This window comes from Tympanuchus pallidicinctus, unplaced genomic scaffold (genome assembly GCF_026119805.1).
Source record: "Tympanuchus pallidicinctus isolate F22 unplaced genomic scaffold, pur_lepc_1.0 scaffold2, whole genome shotgun sequence".
Lineage (NCBI taxonomy): Eukaryota > Metazoa > Chordata > Aves > Galliformes > Phasianidae > Tympanuchus > Tympanuchus pallidicinctus.
In genome coordinates, this window is record NW_026294721.1 from 886,136 (window position 1) to 905,024 (window position 18,889).

The 18,889-nt window shown below is 49.4% G+C and overlaps 1 protein-coding gene across 6 annotated transcripts in view; it reads right to left on the reverse strand.

Annotated features, from left to right (window-relative positions):
- The window catches only part of EXOC6B (exocyst complex component 6B), a 244,112-nt gene that overhangs the window by 199,562 nt on the left and 25,661 nt on the right, over positions 1–18,889 (reverse strand). For 5 of the 6 annotated variants that reach the window (XM_052681846.1, XM_052681843.1, XM_052681849.1 and 2 more), the window contains exons 2-6: positions 15,266–15,431; positions 9,753–9,800; positions 8,675–8,765; positions 8,491–8,536; positions 5,087–5,291 (exon numbers count right to left, since the gene is read on the reverse strand). In XM_052681846.1, coding sequence (XP_052537806.1) covers positions 5,087–5,291; positions 8,491–8,536; positions 8,675–8,765; positions 9,753–9,800; positions 15,266–15,431 — 556 coding nt within the window. Of the gene's footprint in view, positions 1–5,086; positions 5,292–8,490; positions 8,537–8,674; positions 8,766–9,752; positions 9,801–15,265; positions 15,432–18,889 lie in introns of those variants that run through there. The other variant, XM_052681847.1, reaches the window with a different exon arrangement.

Genomic DNA, 18,889 nt, shown 5'->3' on the forward strand with positions numbered 1-18,889 from the left:
AGGCTGTAATGAGGTCTCCCAAAAGCCTTCTCTTCTCCATGCTGAACAAGCCCAGCTCCCTCAGCCTGTCTTCGTAGGGAGGTGCTCCAGCCCTCTGCTCATCTTTGTGGCTCCTCTGGACCCCCTCCAACAGCTCCCTTTCTGTACTGGGGCCCCCAATACAGGACAAGATTGGGGAGATGTTGGAGAGGGTCCAGAGGAGGGTCACTAAGATGATGAATGAATGAACTGCACACCACAGTGACCTCGGGGGGGGATCTGGCCCACGTGACAGCCTGTGCTGGGTTTGGAACCAGGCACACATGGGACCTTTGGAGAGCCCTGACAAACACTGAAAGGGAACGCAGTAAGATTTAGCTGACTTTAAAACATGTTCACAAAGCAAAAACAATTTCCTCACACACTGCAGAAGATGACACAAAGTTACCAAATTTCAGAGATGGGGATAATTAAGAACACAACACAAACTGCTTGTTTTGGGGGGGAAGGCAACAAAAGGCCCTTCCGTCCCCTGTAACACAGGGACCCACTCAGCTCAGTGGCTTGGGGTGATGCTCATGTGTTTGCATTTAAAGTGAAGAACAGGGACAGGATTTCCCAATGAGGCTGCAGCTGTCACACGCCACGTCTCCACTTATCACCATTCATCCCACAGAAAGCGATCAAATGCCCCAAAGAATGCTGGCTTGTGCTAAAGCAACTTGCAGCAGGAGAGCCAGAGCTGCCTCAGGGGATGCTGTCCCTCCAACCCCATGTTTCCATCCCACCCACCACTTCCTCTCCATCCTCACACGCTTCCAGTAGCATCACAGAATGGCTTGGTTGGAAGGGACCTCAAGGATCATCACACTCCAACCCCTGCCACATGCAGGGCCACCTTAAGCCACACTGAGTCCCTCTGCTGTCCTTCACATCCACAGAGCAAACCTTGCAAAGAAACTTGCATCCTCAAAGCCATCATCACCTACCCAGGCAACTCAAGGTCAGAATTAAACATGGATCCAGACATACCCAAAACAGTGAGGGACAAAGCAGGTGCTCAATGTCTTACCACGGCCCCGCAGTCACCACTGACATGGAACAACCATCACAGAGTCGTGCTTGGAAAAGAGCTCCAAGATCCCCAAGCCAACCCCACCATGCCCACTGACTGTGTCCCTCAGTGCCTGCAGTTCTCAGCTCAGACCCCAGGGCAGTATGTGGAGCTTTGGAAGGCATTTAATCCTGCCAACCTGTTGAATCTTACCCTCCATCACCACCTATCAAACATCAGCTTTGATGTTGCATCCTACTGAGGCTATAAAATATTAGCTTGCCTCCATCTACCCAAAGGCACGTGGGACACTCTGGCTGTCCTGACGAGTTCCATCCAATAATGGCTTTTGGTTTGATTGGTTGCTGTAAGCCTCCATAGCAGCACTCACTACTCCCCATCAGTACTTTGCATGAAGCACCATCAGAAGTGGAAAGGAAAAGACCTCCAAGACCATCCAGCCCAACCCTCCACCTACCACCAACATATCCCCACTAAACCACGTCCCTTGGTACCACATCGCCAGGCATTAAGATGATAAAACCACCTACTAAATATCAGCAAGTGTTCAGAAGATGGAATTTGTTCCCTGCCAGGCCGGAGTTTAGATCTCAAAAACCAATGAAACCAAAACACAGACACAGGTTCACAGGGACAAAGTCCAAAACAAGTTCAAATGTGCAGAACCGCCTGAGCACTGTGGAATTAAGCCCGATATTTGGAATGCAGCAGATCCCCCCGGAACCACAGGTAATTAAACTCAGATTGAAAAACAATGAGGAAAGGAGTCACTGAGAACCCATGAGCTGCCCACAGAGGATATAAGGTTTCTCACGCGTTGCTCCTGCACATAGCTGACCCCGGCACGTCCTACTTGACTACACCCCATTGGTTTTCCCATCCAAAAGCAGGGCTGGCCAGCAATCCATGTCCCTGCTTCCGACTCCGAGTGCTCCACGACACATCATTCTGATGATCACCAAATGAAATTTTCTGCTCCTGTCATCGTCGGCTTCAGATTCATAACGTTACAAAAACACCATTTCCTTTCCCCCATTGTATCAAACCCGATTCCATTCCCGCTGGTGAAATCAAACAATTTGAAAAGAATTTCAATGATGCTAATTTGAACCGAATGCATTCAGCTGCCAATTGCTGTTCCCCGGCACTCCAGGCCTCCTGCCAGCTGTGCTCCACCATCAATCATGGCCAGCAGTGCAGGAGCAATGGCAGTAACTCTGGCTGGGGAAGCTTTGCCCTTTGCTTTCAGCAGAACACCACGATGCGACCCCACGCGACGGGAGACCTGCAAAGCTGTTGCTCCTCAGAGCTCCTCATCCTCCAGGCAGAACGTGATGCTCTTTGCAAGAATAAGCTCAGCATTTAGCTGGAATACCAGCATCGTTTCCAGCTCTGCGTTTGCAACTGAAGCATGCAAATGTATGGGTTGGAAGGAGACCCCTCAGTCCAACACTCACCCAAGTTACTTACAGAACAGGAAACAGTCCAGGTAGGTTTGGGTATCTCCAGAGAAGAAGATTCCATCACCCCTCTGGGCAGCTGTGCCAGAACTCTCCCACCCTCCATGTCAAGAAGCTTTTTCTCATGTTCAGGTGGATTTTGTGCATATTCCAGTTGGTGCCCAGTGCCCCTTATCATGTTGATGGGCATCACCAAAAAGAGTCTGACCCTATCCACTTCACCTCCACCATTTATAAGCATTGGTAAGATCTTCTCAGGAGGTGCTCCAGGCCCCCACCAGCTCTGCAGCCCTCCACTGGGCTCTCCCAGCAGCTCCCAGTCTGCCTGGAACTGGGAAGCCCAGCAGTGAGCACAGTGCTCCAGATGTGCCCTCTCTAGGGCAGAGCAGAGGGGAGGAAAACCTCCCTCACCCTCCCGTCCACACTCTGTGCAATACACCCCAGGATCCCATTAGCCCTCCTGGGCACCAAGGCACAATGCTGGCTCTTGGTCACCCCGTTGGTCCACCAGGACCTTCAGGTCCTTCTCCACAGAGCTCCTTTCCAGCAGCTAGCCCCCAACCTGCGTTGATGTTTGCAGTCAGCCCTTCCCAGGTGCAGGATCACAGCTATCTAGAGCCAAAAAAACAAATAATGAGCTTCAGGAAAGCTGAAAACATCAGCAGTGGAGATAAGCAACGAGAGACAAAAGGCTAAGTGTAGAGAAATGGCCTAACAGCCAAAAATCAGGGAGGAAAATGAAGCCAGGGAGCTGCCATGGGAGGAAAGAAAGCACACCCTGGGGGCTTTTTATTTCCAGCCTCCTGTTTCTCCTTGAAATAACTGGGAAATGCTCAAAATGGGTCTGCCTATGCCAAAGGATTTGGAACCTCCCAAACACAGCCGTGGTGCCATGAGGTTTGAGCACCAGTCTCATCCAGCACCACAAGAGCAAGGCTGGGAACCATGGGAAGAGGACACATCTGCATCCCTTTATGCCTTTATGGTTGGTGAATATCCTTAATGGGATATAAATAACTATTTATTTACTTAGAGCAGCACATTTGCTGCACTAATTGGGGACCAAAAAGCAAATTAAACTTCTTCCTTCCCACCCAGAGCCACAGAAACCAAAGGATAATTTGTTTCAAAGTTCGGATGTCACAACCAACAAGTTGTTTGGGTGGTTGTTTTTTGGTTTCTTCTTTTTGCTAGTATCTTTTTTCCAAAAAAACCATTGTACCACGTAAATTCAGCACGATGACCTCGGGGGCTCCCACCATGCCACCATGCATGTCTGGCTCTGCAGCAGGACATCCAGCTCACTGGGGAGGAAGGGTTCTGCAGGTTTAGAGAAGTCAGCTTCATTTAATGCAACAGCTAATAAAAGGGTTGGACTGGAAGGAGTAGAATGATGCACCCCTTCCAAGCCCTCTGTTCTTCACAGCTCTTCTACATGGCATTAAGAGTTGGTTTTCCCAACGCATAAAGAGATTGAGAAGGCAACAAAGCCAGTCAATTTTACAGAAAGAACAGTGTTTATAAGTGAACTGAACCCTCCTGTGCTTCCAGCCATGAATGTAACACCACCACTTTTTTTCTTGGGAGAAGCTTTGGCAAGAGTGCTTCCCATAAGCCACCAAGTCCAACCAGGCAGCTACTGGCAGAGGAAGCAGGAATCACAGAATGGCCTGGGTTGAAAAGGACCACAATGAGCATCCAGTTCCAACCCCCTGCTGTGTGCAGGGTCACCAACCAGCAGCCCAGGCTGCCCAGAGCCACATCCAGCCTGGCCTTGAATGCCTGCAGGGATGGGGCATCCACAGCCTCCTTGGGCAACCTGTAACAGTGCCTCAGCACCTCTGGGTGAAAAACTTCCTCCTCATATCCAACCCAAACCTCCCCTGTCTCAGTTTAAAACCATTCCTCCTTGTCCTATCGTTATCAAGATCAAGAGGCACCACTTTGTTTCATTACCAGTCAATCTGAATTTAAAGCTTGTTTTAATGGAAATGATGAGCAGAGCTCTCTGGCTTTGATTAGAAAATCCAAATCAAAATGGAAAACGTGAATATTAAAGGAATCAGTGGATAAGCAATCCCACTTAAATACAAGCACGTGCACGTTTAGTTGATCAGGTTCACTTTTTACAGCTAGGCAAGCACAAGTCACAAGGAAGGTTTGCCAGTATCTGAAAATCAGCTTTAGACACAAAAAACAAAAGTCAGGGTGCATCAGAAGATGCACTTCTATTAATCTGCACCTGTAAAATCAGCACTGGTGTCTCAGAGCATTCCAGCTCCCACCAGGCACAGCAATTCAAACATCCTTAAGGGCAAACCACGAGGCACACACCCTGCCTGCACCTCTGGGGCAGCAGGAGCCTGCAGCAAAGTGCAGATGGGAGAAGACGATGAAAACAAACCACCAGTTTTCAACAGTGCAAAAATCACAAGGTAAGCTCCAGCAGCGACCACAGAACGGTCATCGTTTCACCTTTCAAAACAAAATCATTGTGAAGCCTTTAATGGCAAGAAGACAGAACTCAGCTTAATGCAGCCACCCTCCTACCCCAAACAGAACAAGCCCTTACCTGCTTCATCGCCATCTCCCCAATCTTGTCTGAGTGCTTACGAATGCTCTCCAGGAAATCCTTGAGGTCTGACATGGACACCTCCTTGATCTCCTCACGCAGCTTTGGGATGTTGTCCACCATCACCTTGCAGAAGCGATAGTGGCTCACCTGGGGCAGGTAGGTGTGCTCCAGGTGCTCCAGGGTCTTCAGTGCTGGGTAGTGCCTGAGGACAGCAAGCAAAGCAGATGCAGGAAAAGAACAGCTATTTCTATCCTACTTCTTCTTCAAACTGTGTAAATTTTCAGTAGATCTAACAATTTCAGCTCTGTTGAAAGCAGTGCACATCTTTGATTCAGATAACCATGCAAACAGCCTTTTCCTTTTGAAACTGAGAAGCAGAGGCACGCTGTGAGAGTCACAGCTCAGAGCTGTGATGCACAGATGAGGACCAGCTGGGTAATGAGGTACTGCACCAGCTGAGTTCATTAGCAGCTCTCACCCACCTGCACCAGGCCATGCTGTCCCCAGAACCTCCCCAAAAGGAAGGGTCTCCAAAGCACCCCCAGACCACGGGGTTGCTGTGTGAGATATGGGGTAGGCACTGCTGCATTCTGTGACCTCTAACAGTGAGGTGCCATAAGACAGGAGGGTGGAGATGGGAATACACCATAATGTACCTCAGGCTGACAAATTGGTATGCAATATGTGCTCCTAACACAGAGACTTGTTATTCTGTTCTAAGTGTCTTGGATGTGAGAGCTCTCAGGTTTCTTTCCTGTGCATAGAAGCAGTCAGACCCCACCTTCCTTCCAGCTGTTCAAATGCTGCTGAGCACTGTTAAAAAATGCTTTCCATCCAGGACACGCTTTGATTTAGATAGAGATGAAGACAACCTCAGTGTGACCCCATATAAAGGGCCCAAAGGACACTTCTCCTGCAAGGTCCCTCCTTCTCCAGCTCCTGCTGAACTGCTGCTGTCCATAATCTCTGCTTTGCTTTGGAGTAATTTATTCCTCCGCTGTAAGAGATACATATCTTAAAACTGTATATTGAAGTTGCCATCTTGAATGGCAGGCAAGTGCCTTGGAAGCATTAGCAGTGCCTGCAAAATACATTTAAGGCATCACCAGGTGACAGTTCCCTCTCAGGTGAATGAAGGCAACTACTGCTCACTCTGCCCATGCTTAATCCCAGCCACAAGCACTTCCATTTGCACCCTGAAGGCCCTAAGAAACGCGTTAAGTGCCAAGGCAATAACCTCACACTCAAATCCCCATTCATATTCACTCCTGCCTAAACCCCAGGCAGTTCCAAAGGGAAGTTATTTTAACCCGAAATTGCCTGAAAATCAGAAGTCAAAGGGATTAACCCAGCAACCCGGTCAGCGTTTACATTTGGGTGAGATACAAAATGCTATTTGCAATAAAATGCAATCCTCTCTGGAGGGAAACTTCAGAGCACGCAGAAAGCCAGAAATTAAACCAGAGGAATAAACACGCATTGGGGGTTTGTTGTATTTTAAGGCATTGTTTGTTGAACCAGAAGCAGCTCAAACACGGCCTGCGGGAACAGCGGGTGTGCATTGATGGGGTCCCCGACTGCCTGCCAAAACCAGAGCCCAGAGCACGTGGAGGCAATGCACAGCTCAGCACTGAGACGTGCAGAGCACACCCAGATCTCTACAGGCCATCAGTCCCATTGCCTGCCACGAACGGGAACACCCACAGCTCCATCAGTGCTCAGAGCCCCAGCCAGCCCGACCTGAACGCCTCCAGGGGCACCGCCGCCACTCTGGGTAACCTGTGCCCACCCTTCTCATCACGAACCTTGTCCTTATATCCCATCTAAATCTCCCCTCTTCTAGTTGGAAATCACTCACATTATAACCATCAGGCAGCAAACAGCGCATAGCACATCTTTGTCTACTTTGGAAGAGTTGAGTTCGTTCAGCCCGAATGCCAACCCTGCTGCTCTGCAGCCCAAACCTGAGGCTCCTCACACAGTAACCAAACCCCTCACTGGCTATGAAGAAATGACATATAAGTGAGACCGGGTGCAGACACAGAAATATTTAATATGTTGTGCTGCATTTGGTGAATGAAGCCATCAAATCCAAAGAAGGAGGGAGAAAAAAAAGCAAAAAGCCAAGGGTTCAGATATTCCTTAAATGTGGCTTTCAGCTTCTATTTGTTTCAAAATGAACCAGTCCAATAAGGGGAAGGAAAAAAAAAAAAGATGCAATTCTTAGAACCAGACCCTGGAAACACTACCCTGAACGAGGGAACTGAGCAGCATGTGGATTCCCTTCAAAAGTTCACAGTGCTGTGATCTGCTCCAGCTCCCCACCCCACATCTGTCAGCGGATAAACCCCTCGCTGTTCCCATGAACAGAATGAAAACAGTTGGACAAAGTGCAGCCTGCCCTGCACTGAGCCATCCAGAGAACGAGAGCAAGCTTCGTGCACAGCTGACAGGCTCCCCAGCACCTCTCCAGCCAGCCCCGATTCCAGGAGTGATGCTTATCCATTCCCCCAAGGCTCCTGGGGACCGAGGACCACAGAGATGAGTGCAGGCAGAAGGGGAAGTGTAGCATTCCGCCCATCCAATTAGTTATCGCCTTGTTGGAAACATCTGGCTCCTCCCGCGTTGTGTGCATGATGGATGGCAGGCACAGAGCAAGCAGCAGACCCGGCTGCCCTCCCCACGTGCCATTCAGCTGGAGCCCAGCACATTTTCCACTGCCCTCGCCCCAGCAGCTGCTCTATGCCCAGTTTGCCACCCCCCAGGGCCTCCAAAATCCCGTGCTGCTCAAACAAAACCAGCCCCCAGGAGCCCGGCCATGCCTGGGCTGTAATTCCTCAGCAACATGACAGCTGTGGGGTGAGAAAAACCCTGGATTTACAGTCTGTGAGTTCTGAGCCACAGAGCCCTTTCAGTTCAGCTCACTCTTCCGAGCGATGACTTCTAGCACAAAGTAAGCCGGGTGCCTTCTCACCACCTCCTCCTACTGCCCTGCTCAGCGTTTCTCAGCTCTCTGGCTCTTGTTCACATTCACTGGGTTCTTCCAGATTAGGTCAGTTCTGTATTCTGGTGCCCCCAGCACAGCACTTCGTGAAGAACGTAGAAGTACGGAGCCATGCACTGATTTGGGAAGTCCATCCCAAAGGCAAGCTTCCACAGACAAAAAGAAAAGGAACAGCAAACATCCATCTTCATCAGAAAGCCTAGAGGCAGAATGAAATGAGGTCTGGTCTGCACCACGGGAGGCTGAGCCACAGAGACACCAGCAGAAATCAGATCTGTTAACGTGGCAATGCTGACATGGAATTGCTGAGCATCGAGAAGCTCTTTGTGGAATTCAAGCAGCACCAAATGGAAGCTTTTCAGCCCCTCCACTACAACTTTTGCTATGCAAAATTTACCTTTTCGATTTCATTTGCTCTCGCAGTTTGCTGTACATCTCCAGAACTGGAAAGAGAAACAAAACAAAACAAAACAAAACAAAAAAAAAAAAAACACAGAAGTATTGAGACAGAAACACAGAGCAAAGAGACGTGCATTCAAATCAACAGCTGAACAAATAAAGAGAAATTCTGGGCTCCTCACCGGGAAGACACAGCGTCAGCTTATCAACCGTCGCTGAAATGTTCCTCTGTTGCAGTCGGCATTGCTTCAGCTCTTCCATTGCTATTATCAGCTTTGGAAAAGGAAAAAGAAAGTCTCACTGAAAACAGCAAGCAGACGGAGAGATGTACACCAGAGAGAACTCCTTGGTTTGGTCCTTTCCGAGGGGAAGGCCACAGCTCTGTGCTCCAGTGCACTGTGTATGGAATCTCAGAATGGCTGAGGTTAGAAGGGCCCTGTGAGGCCAGCCAGTCCCAACCCCTGGGATGGGGTTTGTGAAAGCCTTGGCTGGTCTACTTCTGGAGCATAAAGGAGAATCCTCCACTCAAGCTAATGGGAATGTTTATTTGGTTCTGGCAAAGTGCATCACTTCCTCCCCACAGGGCAGTTTTATCTGTCAGCTTCATTGGAGTCATTGGTCTGACACACAACAATGTAGGAGGAGAGAATCATAGAATCACAGAATGGCCTGGGTTGAAAAGGACCACAATGAGCATCCAGTTCCAACCCCCTGCTGTGTGCAGGGTCACCAACCAGCAGCCCAGGCTGCCCAGAGCCACATCCAGCCTGGCCTTGAATGCCTGCAGGGATGGGGCATCCACAGCCTCCTTGGGCAACCTGTGCCAGTGCCTCACCACCCTCTGAGTGAAAAACTTCCTCCTCATATCCAACCTAAACCTCCCCTGTCTCACTTTAAAACCATTCCCCCTTGTCCTATCACCAGCCACCCTTGTAAACAGCCTCCCCTGTAAACAGTTCCCCCTCCTGTTTATATGCTCCCTTCAAGCACAGGAAGGCTGCAATGAGGTCTCCCCAAAGCCTTCTCTTCTCCAAGCTGAACAAGCCCAGTTCCCTCAACCTTTCCTCATAGGAGAGGTGCTCCAGCCCTCTGGTCATCTTAGTGGCCCTTGTCTGGACCTTCTCCAAGAGTTCCACACCTTTCTTGTGCTGGGGCACCCACGCCATGCTTAGCAATTACCACTGCTCAGTCATTTGCCACCACCAAGCACCGCCACGTTCTGGAAAAGCTGAAAAGACAGCGAGTGAGTGCAGCACACACCTCTTTTCCTTCACTCTGCAGCTTTCGGTTGGTGTCCGTCACTTGGTTCTGTGGGGATAGGAAGGGAGAGAGAAAGAACACAAGTACACGTAAATCAGGACAAAGCTTTTCAGGAGAAGAAACTGCTCACACACATCAGCACGCTGCCTTTCACACGCCATTCTCTTGCACGGCACGAAGGTGCCTCACAGTGCAAAATTAACGTGCCACAAAACTACTTTTTGTTTCTCCCACAGAATCCTTTTTTTCTAGCTATTAATGTTGCAAACTGTCACTTCCAGGCTTGTCCTTTTAGGATCTCCCAGAGCTTTCTTCTTGTACTCAGGTCTACTATACCTGCAGTTGGGCTTCCACTGGCATCATGCAATTTTATGAACCAGTTCATGTGTGTTTGGAGGAGTTCTGTTCATTCTACACACAAAAACCAGAAACAGAGCTCGGACAGAAATGTAAATTGCAATAGGGCACTTGCTTTTTATATATGTGTCTATTCAAGAGCATAACATCCCACAAGTCAAATAAAAGCTTGGCTTCCAGTCAGTACATAGAACCATAAAATGCCCTTGGTTGGAAGGGACCTTAAGGGTCTTCAAGCTCCACCACCCGTCCTCCACCACAGGCAGGCCAGCAATCTCCACATTTCATAGCAGCCCAGGCTGCCCAGGGCCCCATCCAACCTGGCCTTGAACACCTCCAGGGATGGACGGGGCATCACAGCCTCTCTGGGCAGCTGTTCCAGCACCTCACCACTCTCTCTGTCAAGAACTTCCCCCTCACATCCCACCTAAGTCTTCCCTCCTTCAACTTCAAACCATTTCCCCTTGTCCTGCTGTTATCTACCCTTTCACAGAGTTGACTCTCCTCCTGTTTGTAGGCTCACTTCAGGTCCTGGAAGGCTGCAATGAGGTCACCCCACAGCCTTCTCTTCTCCATGCTGAACAAGCCCAGCTCCCTCAGCCTGCCTTCATAGGTCAGTGCTTCTAAGTTGTCCTGACTTCTCCACGTAGAAGTTCCTCACAGCTGCAGCATCAGAGTGCAGAGCTCTCCAGCTGCCACCAAAACAGAGCAGCCATGAATTCAGGATGGTTTCATCACTAGTGAAGGTGTCCAGTGAAAGTATTCTCCAATTACCCAGCAGAACGTGGATGATGCATGCCTTCCAGCTCTCCCTGTGTGCCTAATGCTGGCCATTAGTAGCTTGCCACAATGCAAGAAGAGCACTCATTTCATGACATCCATGCACAGCATCTGCATCAGATCGCTCCCCCTCCTGCAGTAGCTTCAGCTCTCCTGGCTGCTTGCCCTGTGCAAAAACTGCTCATTTCCTTTATGATGTATTGAGATTTTACAAGCAGGAGCATGGCATCTCTTCCAAAAGATTATTTTATTTTCTTATATCCTGCAAATCCCACCAGGAAAAAGGAATCCATGTCGGGTAATTTAAAACTGCTCCTAAAATAATGCCAAGGCTGTATGAGTCTTCTATTAAAATTACATATCGATCCTGGCTAAAGCAAAGATGCAACCCCCCGGCACACCGAGCTTTTGGAGGCAGGGGGCTGTGTTTTGTTTCGTTCTCAGGATCTACATCCATACACAATGAAAAGAGATGGGTGATTATTTATAGGGACTCTCAGTAGACACAGCGAAGCTGTTCAGACGGAGGGATCTGATAATTTAATGCAGATGCACAGCAAGGTGGGGGGGGGGGACAGACAACAGGTGGGCACATGTGAAGAACGAGACGAGTGGATCACACGAGGGGCTCACAGGATGCTTGAGTTGTTAGTTCATTCATCTCTATGGGGAACATGTGGTACTGAGCAGGGCTTTTGTTTGCGGGCTTTAAGCATCGCTCTGCTATCGTTTAGAGAATGTCAGAGTGATGAGAGAGGAGAGCAAAGGCCACTGGAGAGGAATCCTGGGAATGGATGCCAAGGGCACCCGTGTGACCCTGAAGAGCTGTGCTGGCTCCATCTCGTGTCAGCACCCACCTATGTGGGTTGTTCACATCCCTTTCAGACGAGGGGAGGGGTGGCTGTCAAGTGGGCCTTCCAGCTGGCAACCAACTTCCCAATCCGGAGGTGCACCCACGGACAGGGTTAATTATCCATCACCATCTCCTCATTTATCCACTCCCTATAGGAATCCACTGTGAGACCAGGGCACTTTTAGCAGCACACACCAGGACAGCAGCTCCAAAGAAGGACCCGGTGAGCGCAGTGAGCACAAGTGAACACCAGCCTATGCGACGCTGTTACCTGATGTTGCATCTACATCTGGTTGGTATGCATGAACAGAGAACCACAGCATCATAGAATGGCCAAGGTTGGAAGGGACCTCAAGGATCATGAAGCTCCAAACCCCTGCCACATGCAGGGCCACCAACCTCCACCTTTCATAGCAGCCCAGGCTGCCCAGGGCCCCATCCATCCTGGCCTTGAACACCTCCAGGGATGGACGGGGCATCCACAGCCTCTCTGGCAGCTGTTCCAGCACCTCACCACTCTCTCTGTCAAGAACTTCCCCCTCACATCCAACCTAAATCTTCTCTCCCTCAGAGCCCTACAAAGCTCTGATTTGTAAACCCTATGCACTGCTTCACTTTGACTGGTCCAGCTTAAAAAAACACATTTAGAGCAAAACACCAAAAGAGAACCTTGTCAACTGAAAAGACTTCACAGTAGGAAACTAAAGGCAGTAAAAGACATCAGAAGCACAACCCTCTAGGATAGCCTAGGGCTGCTGATCTTACACCAAGAGCAGCAAATTTTCCATATACCTGGTGGGAGGCTTAGGCTTAGGCTTAAGGTTAGGGTTAGGCTTAGGCTTAGGCTTAAGGTTAGGGTTAGGGTTAGGCTTAGGCTTAGGCTTAGGCTTAAGGTTAGGGTTAGGGTTAGGGTTAGGGTTAGGCTTAGGCTTAGGCTTAGGCTTAAGGTTAGGGTTAGGCTTAGGCTTAAGGTTAGGGTTAGGCTTAGGCTTAAGGTTAGGGTTAGGCTTAGGCTTAGGCTTAAGGTTAGGGTTAGGGTTAGGGTTAGGCTTAGGCTTAGGCTTAAGGTTAGGGTTAGGGTTAGGCTTAGGCTTAGGGTTAGGCTTAGGCTTAGGCTTAGGCTCAGGCTTAAGGTTAGGCTTAGGCTTAGGCTTAGGCTTAGGGTTAAGGTTAGGGTTAAGGTTAGGGTTAGAGAGAAATCCATCAGGAGTGACCCAGCTGAAGCATAACGTGATTGAGATGAGAGGGATTGCTGAGGTTGTCAGCAGCCCTTTCCCTCTGAGATCTGTTCTCCAGTCACGTCTACAAGCTGAACCATTCTAGTTTATAATCTGTCTTTTAATTTCCAGTGGAATCTCTGTGAGGTGCAGGAGCTGGGCTGGTCTAAGGCATCCAACAGTCAGTGGGAGTGTGAAGTGGGAGCAGGAACAGGGCAGTACTGGCTCCTATTTAGGATGCATAGTAGAGATGCAATATGGAGGGCATTTACTTTATAGCTGCTTGGATGTCCATTCAAAGACCTGCACTACTGAGAAAAGGGCTGAGATCAAATGCAGACTGAATAGCTGGAACAAAACTCACTCTCACCACTGGACTCGCAGATGATTCCCTGGAGAAACCCGTACAAAGAGGGCTCAGTATTTCTCCAATAGGCTTCTGTGTGTATTTTTCCAATGTGCTGTTTAATAGATCACATAGTGATGGAAATCAAGAGAGATCCTGAGGGTAGAGATGGACTTCACAGCGTGCCACCAACAAAGCAGCTGTTTGCAGAATGGGAAACAGCAACAAGCCCTTGAAAACAAACAATGTGGAATTCTTGGCTATAAACAATGGCTTTTAAAAAAAATAATAATAATTAAAACAACAACAACAACAAAAAAAGTCTTCTTTCGTCGTATTTTCAATGGCCTTGTCCTAATAAGAGTGCCTCTGATGCAAGGAAACATCCCCACAAAGGTGATCCTGGAAGCACACGTTGGTTTGTGGCATCAGGGCTGTGCCTATCTAGAAGCCTGCATGGAAATGCCCAAGGTGGCTTTAAATGAATAAATAAATGTGTGGGAAAAAAAAAAAACACTGAAGTTAAAATGGTTCTGGGTGTTTTTTTTTTTTCTTTTCCAGAAAATGTGCTTTTCTGAGACTTTGATTCCCTTATTTATGGCTTTATCTCCTCTAGGTCCCAACAAGCAATCCCACACACCCTCCAGAAAGGATCTCCTCAACAGACTCCACCCAGCTGTGTTCCAACTTCTGGAGGAAAACAAGGAAAGCTCTCCAATCTCTGACACTCACCAAGTTATTCCAATGTCATGTATGTCTCATATGCCCCAGACTGTGTAATATTCCCATTCTAAGGCACAGAAGCCATGCTTAAACCACAAGCATACTTGGCCACTGCATATAGGACCACCATCAAGCTCCAGACCCTTCGTGTCCCCAGAAACCTGCCTAGTTTCCTTCCTACCACTTACCTACACTCCAATCATACACACACCTTTTTCCACACACTGCTGAACGCATTTCTTCCAATAAACAGATGAAAACCTCCCTTTCTCATATCTTTTTGTACAGCTTAAAGGCCACCATACTTGCAAAACTCATTCCTAGCCGTAACCATTTTACCTTCCCCACTCCCTGCTCTATCCATTTTACTTTCTAGTTAAACCAACCACACCTGGAGATGCTGGAGAAAGGGAATCAAGCCATGGGTTTGTGCAAACATTCTTGTTGTACTTATTACTTATTTCTCACTGCTGTTCCTGCTTCCTCTGAGCACCTCACAATGTTCTGAAGTTCATTTTTTGAATATTAATATCTCACCTGCCAGCAACATGCAGGTATCTCATAATTAAGGTCAGCTCTGCACCAGACTGCTTCCACAGAACCACAGAACGCTTTGAGATGGGAGGGACCTCTAAAGGCCCTCTGCTCTCGCTCCCTGCCATGAACAGGGACACCCTCAGCTCCATCAGTGCTCAGAGCCCCTCCAGCCTGACCTGATGTCTCCAGGGATGGAGGCACCACCTCTCCAGGCAACCCGTGCCACTTCTGCAGATCTGACTCAAACTCAACGCCCTCTGCAATGAGAATCTGATGTCAGATGAGGCACTGAAGTGGATGGTGCTACAGCAGACATGCTGCTGACTGCAGAGCTTAAGAAGTTGGCCGAAGGTATCCCAGGAAAAACACATGTTTACTAACACAGAACAGGCCTAGCTTTAATCTTCCTCACACTTCTGATGTACCACAGCATTCCAGTTTGCCAAAATAATTGTCGAGTTTCATATGACTAACTGATCATTACAGGGAGAAAGAATTAACATTGTTGTTGGGTTTGGTTTGGTTTTTCCCAGGCAGAGGGGAGAGGCTCTGGACAAAAGGAGATGTCTGTTTGGTTGGTCAACCACAGGGCACTTGAGGTTGGCAGAGATCTCTGGAGGTCACCTTGTCCAAGTCTCCTGCTCAGACAGGGCCACCTGCAGCCAGCTGCCCTGGGCCGCATCCAGCAGCTTTCTCTTACCTTCAGCTTTTGGGCTTCTCCCCTAACTTTCAGCAGCTCTGTGATGGAGTCCACAAAACCCTGGTAATGGAAGTTGCACATTTTCTCAATCTCCCGATCGTGGTTTCTGATTCGTGCTTCCAGTTTTTCCATGAAACGACCGTGTTCCTCTCCATCGTAAACAGACCTAAAAAAGAAGATGTCACAGTGAGCCACGATTCCAAAACCTGTCAGCGTCATTACTGACAAGAAATAACCACAATCCAAGCTGTAAAAATATATATATATATATTAAAGGGGAGAGGGAAGCTACAAAGGAAAAGTATCAGCTCTACAGCTGCCAAATCTCATTCCCCTTCCTATCTCTAAGCTTTAACAGCACAATTCCGCTTTGGAATAAAGGCAAAAAGAGACACAGCTTCCTAAAACTACACGTGCCACAACGGTGCTCTGCTTTTCCTTGCAGCTTAGCAGAGCTCTGCTGGTGGAAGGTGAAAGCTGGAGACAGAGTGCCATCTAGTGCTGCCCCACAGCAGTGGAGCTCAGGGTGCTCACAATGCATGGCCACAAACATAACGTGGAGATGACAACTCGTGTACAACTACATCTGTTAGGGGCTATAAAGTCTACCTGGGCCTCCTCCAAACTCAGCCATCCCATTCCCTCAGCTGCTCCCCATAAGAGCTGTGCTCCAGACCCCTCACAGCTCCATTGCCCTTCTCTGCACACAGAGCCTCAATGCCTTTCTCATAGTGATGGACCCAGCAGCTCAGGAGACACGAGAAGGTGACCCACACACAAGTTTCAACACATTGAACATATGCAGTTTCACACAGAGGGTGGAGACGCACTGGCACAGGTTGCCCAAGGAGGATGTGGATGCCCCAGCCCTGCAGGCATTCAAGGCCAGGCTGGATGTGGCTCTGGGCAGCCTAGGCTGCTGGTTGGTGACCCTGCACACAGCAGGGGGTTGGAGCTGGATGCTCATTGTGGTCCTTTTCAACCCAGGCCATTCTCTGACTCTATGAGAGGCTCTGTCCCACCGCACTCATGGCAGCAATGACCCAGCGATGGAAGGCTGTGCTCGCTGACACATCCCTCTGGTTTGCATTTCTGAACTATGCTGGCTAAATAAAACCATTGTAGAAGACTTGGAAAAGCTCCTGGATCGTATCGTGAAGTTTCGCAATTTCTGCACACGCGTTAAAACTCCACTTTGGTTTTACCAAAAGGTCAACTAGAAAAATCTTTCCAAGATATCCATCATGGGCAAACGCCTCCATGAAGAAGAGGTCCCAGCATGGCCTTACGCTACTGCAGTGCTCATCTGAAAATAGGGATGGATATTAGGGAAAATGTCGTTGTGGGAAGAGCGGTTGGGCACAGGGTGCCCAGGCAGTGCAGGGTCACCATCCATGGAGGTGTTCCAGAACCATGAGGATGTGGCATTTGGGGGATGTGCACGGTGGGGTGGGTTAGAATCATAGAATCATAGGGTTGAGCTTGGGGAGGCACTGAACACAAACTGGAGCACAAGAGGTCCCCTCTGACCGCAGGAAGCACTTCTGTACACCTTCACCCACCGCAATCACCGCTCCCAGCACTCAGCACTAAGACTTCTGGTTTATTACAAGGCTCACTGTTGGTTTGGCAAGGAAGGACCCAGTGAGGAGAGCCCAGCGTGGGGTCTTAAGGTGCTGCAGGGCTGGATGGAACCAGAGGGGCTCCATCCTCAGCCAGGTTGGGGTCCTGTGATAAGGTGACAACACCAGATGCCCCAAACGCGTTGCAAGGACACCCCAAGAGCTTCAAGTTACTGCACATACATTAATTAACAGCAGGAAATCTTTAGGAACTAACTGTGGAGGTCCTTCCTGCATCTCTCAGGCTCAGCCATTAACCAGAGGGGCTCCAGGCAGTTTTGGAGAATGAGAAGCTACAAGGCTGACCCTGCAACCTCACTCCCAACGAGAGCCGCCCGCCGCGCGGCTGCAGGACAGCGACTCCCAAGTAACCTAAATAAATTCAGCTGCGAGCACAGAGGAGGGAAATCTCCAGAGGCAAAATAAAAGAGATCTGGAACAATGCAAGGAGGACATTCTGGGGACAGTGGAACCGAAGGGACTTGCTTTTGTTTTCAATTAATAAGTGGAACAAATTCCTGAGTCTGTTGTGGACTTCGATTTTTTTCAGCCGTCCTCTCCCCCCTTTAAACTTGTGTAGTGGTTTTCATCCCTCAGAAACATTTTCTTCTCATTAAGCTACATAAAAGCATTAACAGTTTGTTTAATCTTATTCTAACTTTCATAATAAACAAATTAACTACTGAGCAAAGCAAAAAAAAAAAAAAAAAGAACCAAGAGTGGTGCAACAACTCCACGGAAAAGAGGTCAAAGGAAGTTTGCAAGGCTGCTACCTGCACTGTTAGCAGCATCCCATCACCACGCAGCCCTGGAGCAGGGCTTATAGGCATCACCAAAAGCCATGACATGGCAGTACAACCTAGGTTAGAAGCAGGGAAGCTGCCCATGGGCACTCAGCATGGCTGCAGGCAGGACCAGGCTATCCCAGCACTTTGGGAGGATGGTGGTACAGAAAGCGACCGTAAACCACACACGTGCACGAGTCACAAAGCATCCGAATGCATCCCCAAACGATGCTGCTGCTGCTTGTCAGTGACTGGGCTCGACCAGAAGGGGCTTTTCAACAGCGATTCCACACAAATTTCTTCTGGGCCTGCTTTCCTTCAGTGGTTTCATTAGCAAATTGGAAAATGTAAGGCAGGCTGTGCTTCTGAAAGACGTCGGTGACACTAAACCGAGGGGAGTCAAAGCCTGCTGGGAGGCAGCAGTCCCTGAGGGGCTGGCAGAGGGAGCAGAGCTCAGGAAGTGTTGGTGCTAAAGGGCCGTGGCAGGATGGAGCCGGCTCGTGTGGGACACAGCCTCCATGCAGCTGATGGAACAGCATTCAGAACTGCTGGAGAGGAAACAGGGAGGTGTGGGAGAAGTCCATCGGGCTTCCCCAAAATCAACGGGTCTGGCCAGCTGTAGGGAGAGAACCCACATGAGCTCAAGACATGCGTTCAATGCAGCAAAGTGCAAGGTTAGGCACTTGGGCTGGAGGAACCTCAGGCATCTATACAGACTGGAAGGAGCTCCTTGAGAGCAGCCCTGCACAGAAGGACCTGGGGGTCCTGATGGATGAAAAGCTTAACATGAGCCAGCAGTGTGCTCCTGCAGCTTGGAAAGCAAACGGGATCCTGGGCTCCATCAGAAGAGAGGTGGCCAGCAGGGACAGGGAGGTGATTGTCCCCCTCTGCTCTGCTCTTGGGAGGCCCCGTCTGCAGTACTGCATCCAGGTCTGGAGCCCCCAGTACAAGAAAGGGAGCTGCTGGAGGGGGTCCAGAGGAGCCACAAAGGTGGCAGAGAGAGAGCGGTGACAGAGAGAGTGGTGAGGTGCTGGAACAGCTGCCCAGAGAGGCTGTGGATGCCCCGTCCATCCCTGGAGGTCTTCAAGGCCAGGTTGTTTGTGGCCCTGGGCAGCCTGGGCTGCTATGAAATGTGGAGGTTGGTGGCCCTGCCTGTGGCAGGGGGTTGGAACTTCATGATCCTTGAGGTCCCTTCCAACCCGAGCCATTCTAAGTAG